Source organism: Hypanus sabinus, chromosome 1, assembly GCF_030144855.1.
Source record: "Hypanus sabinus isolate sHypSab1 chromosome 1, sHypSab1.hap1, whole genome shotgun sequence".
Classification (NCBI taxonomy): domain Eukaryota; kingdom Metazoa; phylum Chordata; class Chondrichthyes; order Myliobatiformes; family Dasyatidae; genus Hypanus; species Hypanus sabinus.
The window spans coordinates 113,885,092-113,897,716 of record NC_082706.1 but is presented as its reverse complement, the minus strand read 5'-3'; the positions used below and the strand labels follow the sequence as shown (position 1 = coordinate 113,897,716).

Here is a 12,625-nt window from a genome sequence, read left to right as displayed (position 1 = left end):
GTCCCCATATGAAATATTTTCACGTGAGTTAATTAAGCAGCACACAAAGATTATAAGTGAATGTACATTTTGGTGTTCAAATTAATGCATAGTAAATTTAACGAGTATTTGAGAATAATGTGAGATCGTTGCAGACAACTCACCAATGTAGCATGTTGGAACATCAATAAATCCTTTGAGGAAACTTCCCAATGGGCTGTTTTCCACAGACTGCGGGAACAGAAGAAAAAAACAGGAATTACAAAAGCTTGTCAGGATTGATATTATTTCATAGATGTGGTTTGTATGATGCATTCGTTGCATTTAAATTTCACACTGCCACAAATGCAAATTTATGAGTCTGGTTTTAAAGAGGAGGGCATTTATTTCCAGAAAATAGAGAAATTACTGAAAATTGGATGTGGGATAACTCCAACAAAAGAAGCCATTAGAGTTAGTGAGTGATCAGCTCCCAGAGTCCCAGCAATGCAAATCTCAAACCTTTGGTGGATTGCCTGGGCTGTGTATAGCCCCTTCCAACTGCAGCAGGGCTGAGACTAAGAGCTCGGCTTGTGCTGAACTGGCTGGATTCCACTCACTCCCATTCCACTGCAGTGGGATTCAGAGTGCGAACACAAGCTATGGAGGACCAGGTGCTGAATCCTTCTCCTCCAACGTCTCCTTCTGATCCACTGAAATGAAGGAATGGTAGCGGTGAGTGGGGAAGCTCTAGGAACACAGAGTAAGAGACAAAACAACAGGAAAACATGGGCCTAATCAAGAGCCAGTCATTGTAGAGGGACGGCTTCAATAATATTGTTTAATAAAGTCTGCATTCTCCTCTGTTATTTATTCAGGGAGTACATTCCCTGGCTCTGGAATGTTCCTTTGCCATCACAGCCAGACTTTCTCCAGGAAAATGGGAAGTGTCAGTCATGAATTGCTCTTTTAAGGAATTGGCACAGAAGAAGAATGGGGGTCTGGGGGAAATCAAACATGGTCATATTGAGTGGTGGGGCAGGCAGGCTTGAGGGGCCGAGTGGCGTATACCTGTTTCTATTGTATGTTTGAATGTTTGACCCAATTAGTCACACTCCATCGCTTCATCCCTACAGGTCTGCAATGTTTCAATTATTGCACAGCCCCTTTAAAAGGTTACAATTGAATTGGCTCCTCTTATAGTTTCATCCAGTAATTTCCGGACCACAATTCCATGCATGAAGGAAAATGCTCTCCATGCTTTTTGACAACCAGCCTTTTAGCCAATGGTAAGATTTCTCACTACTTCATGATTTTGACATTCTCTTCCATTGATTAGGGAAATTAATGCAAGCTTCTTCATTTTTCCCATTTAAGAAACTCATCCTTGCTACTTTTCTCTATCTCTTTGCATCCTCTAAATCCATTTATCTATCTTAAATCAACATTCCCAGAATCAGACACAGTAAGTCCAGCTAAGCATCCTTAAGAAGTCACATTCAGGGATTTAAAACAATTGCTTTTGTATTTAATTCCTTTTTTATAAACCTACCACCTCCACATCTTATGGATTTTAAAATGCAAAATGTTTTAAGTTTGTTCCACAAAACAAAAATTAAAAATGCTTATGAGAATTGCATCTTTGCAGATTGCTCCCTACTGGTTTCAGGCACTCGGTACTATCAGATGCAAAACTCCTGCTTACCGCTTCATCCTGCTCAGCTACTGGAGTATTTGTTATCTCTTCCACGTAATTTGCTGGAAACCACAGCTGCTTTTTGCCTCCATAATCCCCTCGCCACCTGATTGTGAGTTTGGAGAAAATATTCATGATGAGGAAAAGAAGACCAACAGTATTTAAGAAGAGATCCATCTATGAAAGCACACTTTCCATTTTATTAGCTTCTTTGTTTTCTTGGTCTTTTTGTTCAGTTCTGCTCCGTCACTATCACGATAAATTCAAACCAGCTATTCAGTATCCAGTCAGTCTGCCTTCACTCATCAGTGGGGAGACGACAGTGTGTCAATGGGCCAATACCTACTTATTCACTGATGCACTAGAATGAGTTTGACAGGACCACATGACAACTTCAGTCCAGACATGAACCATGAAATTGAATTCAAGGAGTAAATTAAGAGTGACTACCCTTGGCATCAAAGCAATTGTCCAAATGTGTGTAACAGATTGGCTGGTAAAACTGAAATCAATGGGGATTGAAGGCAAAGCACTCCAGTGATTGGAGTTACAAATAGCACCAAAGGAACAGGTTTCAAAGACATTAAAAAAACTGTAAATTACAAACAAATACAGAAAAAAGAAATAATTAAGTAGTGTTCAAGGCTTTATATACCATAGGAGATTCTGCCAACCTCATGGCAAAAGTCAGGACTGTGATAGAATAATCTCTACCCAAGAGGGTTGAGCAGGCAGATCAATGTGAGTACTTAAAGAGAAAGAACATTTTTTATAAAAAGACTAGGAATTTTATGGCTCTAGGGAAATGATACAGTACAGTTACAGAGTTAAACAGCATAGAAAAGGGCCCCCTGGCTCACCATGTCCACACTGTTGAGTGGGTACCCATTTCTGATTTATTCCATCTTCTCGCACTTGGCCCATAACCTTCTATGCTTAAGTGATTCAGGTGTTTATCCAGATGCCTCGTGTTTCTTTTTACCACCCTCCTAGGCAGTGGACTTCAAGCACTCACCACTCTGGATTAAACCCTTGGATCTCCTCTGAATCTTCTACACCCTTATCCTAAATCTTCTAGTTCTATCTGTCTCCAGTATGGGGAATTTTTTTTTAGTCTACACTACCTATAGCTCTCAGAGTTTTATACACCTCATTTATGTTACCCCTTAACCTCCAATGGTCAAGAGAAAACAAACTTATCCTCTGCAGTGTCTCCTCATAAGTGAAACATTCCATGCCATTCAGCATCTTGGTAAAGGGGAGATGAGGTCTATATGAAATCTGCCACAATTATATTGAATGCTGGGGCACATATGAGAAACTGAGTGGCCTAACTCCTGCTCGAATTTTCTTAAGTTTTTATGTTGGTCCAATGAGTAACAATACTCAGGAAACTCAACATCCTCAAAAACAAAGCAGGCCACATCATCAACTGCCATAAACATTCATTCCATCTCACCACCAGTGGCTGTGGTGAGTACCTTCTACAGAAATGGCATCATGTTCCAAGCTACTCTGATAGCGCCTCGACCCCTCTCCACTCCACCCACCCACCCACACAATACTGATACAGAAATATATCACCAGTGGTTCATCCGCAACCCTCTTAAATATCAAACCATCAGATTAAAACCTGACTTAGAAGGATTAATAAATTATAGATATAGCTCATTATTAGTTTTAGTTTGAATCACTACATTATTTTGAAATGTTTCAGTGAGTTCAGTTGATACTTATACAGACACGCACACACACAGATACCTAGTCAAATGTGCACGTACATGCTCGAGAATGCACAGTCCAGTAAACGTTCATGAGACCACAAAACAAAGGAATAGAATTAGGCCACTCAGCTGATCGAGTCTGCTCTGCCATTCCATCATGGCTGATTTATTATCCCTCTCACACCATTCTCCTGCCTTCTATCTGTAACCTTTGTCGCTCCGACTAATCAAGAACCTACTAACCTCCTCTTTAATTATACTCGATGACTTTGCCTCCACAGATTCAAATTTCCTCCTCATCCCCGTTCTAAATTGATGTCCCTCTATTCTGAGGTCACGCCCTATTGTCCTAGACTCACCCACTATAGGAATTATCCTCTCCACGTCCACTCTATCTAGGCCTTTCAATGTATGAGATTTTCAAAGCGATCTCCCCTCACTCCTCTAAACTCCAGTGAGTACACACACAGAGCCATAAAACGCTAATCACACGTTAACCCTTTCATTACTGGAATATTTCTCATGAAGTTCCTCAGGACCATCTCTAATGCCATGCATCTTTTCTTAGTTAAGGGGTCCAGAACTGTTCACAATGCTCCAAGTGTGGTCTGGTGAATGCCTTATAGAGCCTCAACATCACACCCTTGCTCTTATATTCTAGCTTTTTCAAAATGAATGCTAACACTGCATTTGGCTTCCTTACTACTGGCCCAACTTATACGTTAACCTTTAGTGAATCCTTCACAAGGACTCCCAAGGTCCTTCTACACCTCTGATGTTTGAATTTTCTCACCATTTAGAAAATAGTCTACATCTTTATTCCTTCCACCAAAGTACATGACTGTACATTTCATATACTATCTTCCATCTGCCACTTCTTTGTCCATTCTCCTAATCTAAGTCCATCTGCAGACTCCCCTTTTCCTCAACACTACCTGCCCCTCCACATATCATTATATTGAATGCCAATTCTGTCTTCTAAATCATTGACATATAATGTGAAAAAATGTAGTCCCAACACTAAGCCCTATAGAACACCACTAGTCACCAGCAGCCAACCTGAATAGGTCCCATTTATTCCCTTTCTTTGCCTCCTGCCAGTCAGCCAAACTTCTATCCATGCTAGTAACTTTCCTGTAATACCATGGATTCTTATCTTTTTAAGCAGCTGCATGTGTAGCAGCTCATCAAAGGCCTTCTGAAAATCCAAACAAACAACATACACTGACTCCTTTATCTATCCTGCCTGTTATTTCCTCAAGGAATTCCAATAGATTTGTCAGGCAAGCTTTCCCCTTGAGGAAACTATGCTGACTTTAGCCTACTTTATCCTGCACCTCCAAGAACTCCAAAACCTCATCTTTAATACTGGACTCCAACATTTTCCCGGTCACTGATGTCAGGCTAACTGGCCTATGATTTCCTTTTTTCTGTCTCCCTCCCTTCTTAAAGCGTGGATCGACAGTTGCAATTTTCCAGTCTTCTGGAACCATTCCAGAATCTAGTGATTCTTGAAAGAGTGTTACCAATGCCTCCACAATCTCCTTAGTAATAGCAAATACACTGACTTCTGCCCTGACACTCAAACTTCTGGCATACTGTTAGTATCTTCACAGTGGAGACTGACACAAAATACTTAATAAGTTTGTTTGTCATTTCTTTGTCCCCCATTACTACCCCTTCAATGTCATTTTCCAGTGGTCCAATATCCACTCTTGCCTCCTTTTTACTCTTTACGTAGCTGAAAAAAACTTTTGGTATCCTCTTTGATATTATTGGCCAGCTTACCTTCATATTTCATCTTTTCTCTCCTTATTACTTTTTTAGTTGCCTTCTGTTGTTTTTTTTGAAGTTTCCCATCCTCTAACTTCACACTTTTTTTTACTATATTATATGCCCTCACTTTATACTGTCGTTACACTGTCCCATCATACACTCCTGCGGTCAGATGCAGAGTGAAGCTCCCTCCACTTGTCAGCCGTGGATGCCTCATCCATCCCTTAGAAGACTTTTTCACCTTCAGGATGTATCTGACCTGCGCCATCTGAATTGCCTCCAGAGAGACCAGCCATTGCTGTTCTACCATCATACCTGATTGTGCTCCCTTCCAATCAACCTTGGCCAGCTCCTCTCTCAAGTCTGTAATTCCCTTTACACCACTGTAATACGGATACATCCACCTTTCAGACTACAGGGTAAATTCTAACACTATCGAGGTAGTAGTGGTTACCTATGTCACAGTAATGTAGTGGTTATCGTGATGCTATTACAGCTTGGGGTGTTAAGAGCTTGAAGTTCAATTCCAAAGTTATCGGTGAGGAGTGTGTACATCCTCCCTGTGGAACAAGAAGGCTTTCTCCGGATGCTCCAGTTTCCTCCCACAGTCCAAAGATGTACCGGTTGGTAAGTTAATCTGCCATTGTAAATTGTCTCATGGGTTAAGCTAGGGTTGAACTGGGGATTCCTGGGGTGGCATGGCTCAAAGGGCTAGAAGAGTACTGTATCTCTAAATAAATATTATGATTATTGCCTCCTAAGGATTCATTTACCATAAGTTTCCTAATCAAATCTGTTTCATTACACAGCACCCAATCCAGAATCGCCCTTCCTTTAGTGGGCTCAAGCACAAGCTGCTCTAAAAAACAGCCAATTCGTAGGCATTCTACAAATTCCCTCCCTTGGAATCTAGCACTATCAACCTGGTATTCCCAGTCTACCTGCATATTGAAATCCCCATGACTATTGTAAAGTTGCCCTTATCAGATGCCTTTTCTACCCACATAATTTATATCCCACATTCTAGCTATTATGCAGGGGCCTGTATATAACTCCCATCAGGGTCTTTTTGCCCTTGCAGATTCTTACCCAAAAGGATTCTACATCTTCTGACCTAACGTCACCTTTCTAAGGATTTGATTTCACTTTTTACTAAGAGAGTTACCCCATCCCCTCTGCCTACCTGCCTATCCTTTGGAAACAGTGTGTATTCCTGGATGTTAAGCTCCCAAATTTGTTCTTTCAGTCACTCAGTGATGCCCAAAATGTCATCCCTACTAATCTCTAACTACACAACAAGATCATCTACTTTATGTCATACACTGTGAATATTCTAATATAACGCCTTCAATCCTATGCTCATCACCCTTTTCGATTTTGCCCACATGTTACACTTCACTTCATCCCACTGACTGCAATTTTGCCCCATCTCTTGCCTGTCCTTCCTCACAGTCTCACTGCACACTGCATTGACTTTTAAACCAATTGTCCATCAATTGTTTCAATCCCCCTACCAAATTAGTTTAAATGCTCCCCAGCACAATATAAATGTGCACATATGTTGAGCTGATATGAAGTGTTACTCAAGAGTTTTGGACCAGACTTGAAGGTCAAAAGAGCATTAGTCTTTAATATTTTGGTACAGGCACAATGACTCAATTTCATCACAGTAAAATGAGATATCTGCACTCTGTCTACTGCTTGTGCATGTCCTAATAAATTACATGGCCTCCATATACAGTGACCCATGTGTTATGGCCCATCAAGGAAATTTGTCCATATAGAATTCATCAGTCACTATCCAAAAGATCTGAGATATGGAAATAAAATTCAAACTCTCAGAATTTATGTGAAAAAAGTAAACAAATAAACACAACTTTTTCTTGCAAGTTGCTTTTCTTCACACATGCATATGATGTTGCTTCATGTTATAAAAAATTGTGATGTATTTTTCTAGGAACAAGTGGCCCCTGTAAAGAGGGACTTCTTGTAGTTTCAATTGATCAGACATTTTTTCAGGAATCAAACAAGTGGAATGTGAACTGTAAATTTAGAATAATATCAATACCAAATCGGAAAAGTCCTTTCAAATGTAAATTATGTTCAACTTCAAGTATTTTCTTATTCCATGATACCTTATGTTATGATTGAGAAACCTATTTGCTAGTAATTTAAGCAGGATAAAGTCTATATGCGTTCAATGAATATTAGATCTATAGTGTTTAATTCTATGTTCCCAAATGTGCATTTTCTTGCTCCAAACCTTCAGTCTTTTACTCTCAATTCCCAACCACCGGTCCTTCAGTTCATAATTAAATTCCCACCTGTCAGGATCTTACACTGGGGCCTCAGTCTGTAATGCTCCACATCTCCTCAGTTTCCATTTTCCCAGCTGTCAGCCTCTGCCCCTCCCAGCCCCCCATTCCCCTTCTTTCTTCTCTGCCCATTCACATGATTTAAATTTCCCACATCTGCTTTTCAAAGTTTGTTATGATCGATCTTCTTTAGCAATATTCTACTCTGCTTCCTTATTGTCATTAGCAATATGAGCTGGCATCACATCCAAATTGAAAAAACAAAAATCTATTTCAAGTAGAAAATCAGCAAACTCACCATCCACCTTCCTGCTTGTCGACATTGTGAATAATGGCCTGCTTGCAGAAGGACAACTCATCCTCCCGCTGGGCTTTGTAGTCGTACAGAGCTTTAACTGTGCACTAGAAGGAAGGAAATATTAAGCTTCATTGAACTGAACTATATACTCACATAGAAACCAGGATCAAGCAATCTCGCATTTTCGCTTGAAACACAAAATGCTGAGGGAACCCAGCAGATCAGGCAGCATCAATGGAGAGGTGTAAATGACACCCTTTAATTTTTCAATCTGGCATTAAGGCTTCTGTATAAACTGTAGGGGGTGGCTAATCATATTAAACTCTTTAGCCTGTGGCAGGGATCAGTGAAGAGAACCAGCTCCCTGATGACAGGTTGTCAGGGCCTATACCCAAACAAAATGCAAAACATCTACTGAGATGGGAGTACATTTAAATGTCTGCCAGCGATGCAAGGGCTTAGCAAAAGGATAAAGTTCTCTTACCTCCCCCAACAAGTGTCTTAAACAACATTAGAAAGGTACTAACAAATGTACATTTTGCATTTCCCACATTGGACACCCTATAGTCTGAGTAAAGCTACCATTTCAGTGTCCATTTGCCTCTGCATACAAGGAACTTAATTAAGATGTCAGCAGGCTCATTTCAAATTATCGCTCACAACTAAGAATGAAAGGATCCAGCCTGACTCTAATACTGAAAGGAAAATTCTCCCATTATCATCCAACCCTGCAGACTAAGACTTTATCTTACCCTTGCTGTAGGCATCTTATTTGCTTCAACATAAAAATGAGGTGTCCGCATTTCGTACAAGGCTCCATAGTCCAGTTCCTGGAAAAAAATTAAATCGTAGTCAGTAGGAGAACAGCTGGAGACTCAAGAGACTGTGGAGGCTGGAATCTGGCACAACAAACAATCCGTTGGAGGGACTCAGCAGATCGAGCAGCATCTGTGGGAGGAAAGGAATGCTGATGCAGCGTTTTGACTCGAAACGTACAATTCCATTCATCCCACAGACCCGCTGAGTTCATTCAGAAGATTGTTTGTTGCCAAGAAAAATAGACTGTAAAGTAAATGTCCACTGCAAGAAGAGCAACAACATAAGACTGAGTTTGTCCTAATTCATTTTTCATTAATACTTCTTTTTATCTTCATCTTGATCATAAGCAGCTGATAGGCTAATTGACCCCAGTCCTGTTTTGTCTAAATAAGATGAATTCTTGTTATTTTCTTGCCACTGTTCCTCTCAGGAAAAACATTAACAAACAAGAAAAATAGGGTACAAAATTGCCTTGTTGAAAACTCACCCAGCTATTTGTTCTCATTTCATTTATTAAGCTAGCAACCTTGTGGCCTTTTACCGACAGTCTCCTGTTTCTTAGGGAGGATGTTAAATAACATAAAGTAGTAAATCTGCCCACGTTCATGAAAATATTCCTGTCTCCCAATGGTGAGTCAGGTCATCTCAAGACGTCGATAATACTCTCAGATTTACAACATTACTTGCTCCGCTCCACATGTGCTCTCCAGTGTATCCCAATGTTCCCATATACTTGCATAAGATTAAAAATCTTTTGTCTGTTGAACAGTGTAGCTAACCTGCTAAGGAGACCTTTCTCATTTTCTCCATGGGATATGGGCAATCTGATATGACAGCTTGTTTTTTTTTTGAGTTTAGGTATTTAGAATATGTGCATATTCACATGAATGTGTGTGTATATTACTGTTCACAACACAAGTTACAACAAGAGGGTTAAAAGTTTTTGCATGGCAAGTCCTTAAACACTAAAGGCACTTCTCTGCTGCTCTAATCAGTAGCTAGTCATCTGACTGAAGGTTGCTTGGCCCCATTCTTCACACAGAATGAGAAAATGTAGCCCAGTACCAAACAGCAGCAGGAAAGCAAGTAAAAAAGGAAAAATAAAGGAATATATTGCTCATTTTCCAGACTTACTGTTGTGCCCATCTTCTCCAACGTTTCCTCATTGATTGGATATCGCAGTTTCATTTTCCGGTACAGAGAGTGCTTTTCATAATAATTCACCAAGTCAACCAGGCTCTCAAATTCTGCAGAGCTTCCCAGCATGAAAAGGCGTCCCTCCTGCTGGATACGGCAGTGTTTAATTTTTCCCTCTGCCCTGGAAATCACAAAGCAGATGGGTCCAATAAATAACCTTAGAAACTATTTTCATTGATTAGGTACATGATAAGCGTGACTAATGACAAGAGAAATATGGATCTCACAACTCACAAGATTAACTTAAAAAACATTTTTGAATAATTCTACATGTATTCAGTGAACTTTCTGCTCAAGATGAAGGATCAGCATGGATTCAGAAAGGGCAGGTCCTGTTTGACAAACTTACTGGAGTTCTTTGAGGACATAGTGAGTGCAATGCATAGAGGGGAACAGGTGGATGTCGTATACATGGATTTCCAGAAGGCATTCGATAAGGTGCCAAACAAGAGACTTCTAAATAAGACACAGATGCATGGAGTCGGAGGAAGTGTATTGGCATGGATAGTGGATTGGTTAACCGATAGAAGGCAGAGAGTTGGTATAAATGTTTGTTTCTCCAGCTGGCAGTCAGTGGTGAGTGGGGTGCCCCAGGGGTTGGTGCTGGGTCCGCAGCTGTTTACCATTTATACTGACGACTTGGAAGAGGAGACTGAGTGTAGCGTAGCAAAATTTGCTGATGACACTAAACTGAGTGGAAAAGCAAATTGTACAGAGGATGTGGAGAGTCTGCAGAGGGATATAGATAGGTTAAGTGAATGGCCCAAGGTCTAGCAGATGGTATACAACATTGGTAAATGTGAGATGATGTACTTTGGAGGGAATAATAGAAGAGCAGGTAATTATTTAAATGGTGAAAGATTGCAGCATGCTGTTGTGCAGAGGGACTTGGGAGTGCTTGTGCATGAATCGCAAAAAGTTGGCTTGCAGGTACAACAGGTTATTAAGAATCTTAACAAAATGTTTGCCTTCATTGCTAGAGGGATTGAATTCATGCTGCAACTATACAGGGTACTGGTGAGGCCGCACCTGGAGTATTGTGTGCAGTTCTGGTTTCCATACTTGAGGAAGGATACACTGGCTTTGGAGGCAGTGCAGAGGAGGTTCACCAGTTGATTCCTGGTATGAAGGGGTTAACCTGTGAGGAGAGATTGAGTCTCCTGGGACTATACTCTCTGGAGTTCAGAAGAATGAGAGGGGATCTTATAGAAACATACAAAGTTTTGGAAGGTATAGATATGATAGAAGTAGGAAAGTTGTTTCCATTGGTAGGTGAGACTAGAACTAGGGGACATTGCCTCAAGATTCAGGGAAGAAGATTAGGACGGAGATGAGGAGAAACTGTTTTTCCCAGAGAGTGGTGAATCTGTGGAATTCTCTGCCCAGGGAAGCAGTTGAGGCTTCTTCACTAAATATATTTAAGAAACAGTTAGATAGGTTTTTACATAGTAGGGGAATTAAGGGTTATGGGGAAAAGGCAGGTAGATGGAGCTGAGTTTACAGACAGATCAGCCATGACCTTATTGAATGGCAGGGCAGTCTTGATGGGCTGGATGGCCTACTCCTTCTCCTACTTCTTATGTTCTTATGATTTTATTATTGGGGCTGAAGCATTTTTATTCAGGTGTACTTCAAGCTCAGAGGTGTTCCACCTAGTGGGGTTTTATAATGGCCTATAACTTTACAAAAAGTGTTCACATCCATAACTGTGCAGGAGTATGGCTGAATGCAGAAGACCCAAGTATCAATGTGGCCGTCTGCCCCTGCTAAGCTTGTCGTGCTCTGACATTGGAGTGGACATTTAGCAGTGAAGCACAAACCTCTATAATTTCCCAATGGGAAACTTGACCTGAAGCTTACAACAAGCACTTGTTCAGCAATCCCATTCATACACTTAGGATTTACAACTGAAAGGTCCTGGTTTTTCAAATTAGCACTACTTCCTTGATGAACTGCTCATCCAAGGAATTGCTCAGGTAAGAACAGGGTTTACAGGAGGTAAACAAAGGCAGGCAGCAAGCTACTCTGAACCAATTCTGGATGAATATTTTCCCTCTCCTCAGATCAATCATTGGCCTAGCTAACCATATGTATCATTACTCCTAATTCAGGACTATTTTCCCTTTGTCAATGAAACAAAATTCGTACTAGTAGACTTAGATTTGAAATAGATCACCCAAGTGAACATATTATGATCCTTCAAAAGACAGAAAATTTTGTCGTTTGCTTATATTCATGGTCAACTTATGCAGGAACTCTTTCCATACTGCCGGAATGATCGACCATTTCATCTGTATAAAGTCTCTAAAATAAAATCTGTGTAGCTTGTAAAAGTATTAATTCAGACATAAAATTCATCATCACTCACCGGAATGATATAGCGTAAGAGGTGGGCTCGTTCCTCATTCGGACCAGGAAGGCTCCATCCCGTGGCACTCTCATTAACATGTGCTCAGCCTGTAACCGCGTTAAGTTGGCATGGTACCACCTAAAAGAACAATTTATCCTTAGAATTATGATCCTATATCACAAAGCACTCTCTTCTCAATCAACATGTATCCCCACATTTTCACACTTTGGGTTCTGTAGTTTCTTTTTTTGGTTTCTGGAACCTGTGGTCTTCATATCTCAGAGGGCAGGCCCATGGATATTTTAGTACACCAAGTCCTTTTTCCAGTTCATACAACAGCCCAATTTGAACACACTGTACATCACTCATCTTTCACTGTTTGTGGGTTAAAAACAGGTAACTGCTAGTCTAAAGCTATTGAAGGAGCACCTCACCACAAAGTTTTTCAGCAGTTCATGAATGCCCACCATTACATTTACTGCGCAACATTAG

General features: G+C 40.6%; 1 protein-coding gene across 2 annotated transcripts in view; it reads right to left on the bottom strand.

The window, feature by feature from the left end:
- The window catches only part of LOC132396783 (1-phosphatidylinositol 4,5-bisphosphate phosphodiesterase gamma-1-like), a 256,980-nt gene that overhangs the window by 43,317 nt on the left and 201,038 nt on the right, over nucleotides 1-12,625 (bottom strand). For both annotated transcript variants that reach the window (XM_059974696.1, XM_059974691.1), the window contains 6 exons: nucleotides 12,152-12,271; nucleotides 9,721-9,904; nucleotides 8,520-8,597; nucleotides 7,768-7,871; nucleotides 1,664-1,760; nucleotides 144-210 (listed from right to left, as the gene is read on the bottom strand). In XM_059974696.1, the coding sequence (XP_059830679.1) occupies nucleotides 144-210; nucleotides 1,664-1,760; nucleotides 7,768-7,871; nucleotides 8,520-8,597; nucleotides 9,721-9,904; nucleotides 12,152-12,271 (650 nt within the window). The remainder of the gene's footprint in view (nucleotides 1-143; nucleotides 211-1,663; nucleotides 1,761-7,767; nucleotides 7,872-8,519; nucleotides 8,598-9,720; nucleotides 9,905-12,151; nucleotides 12,272-12,625) is intronic.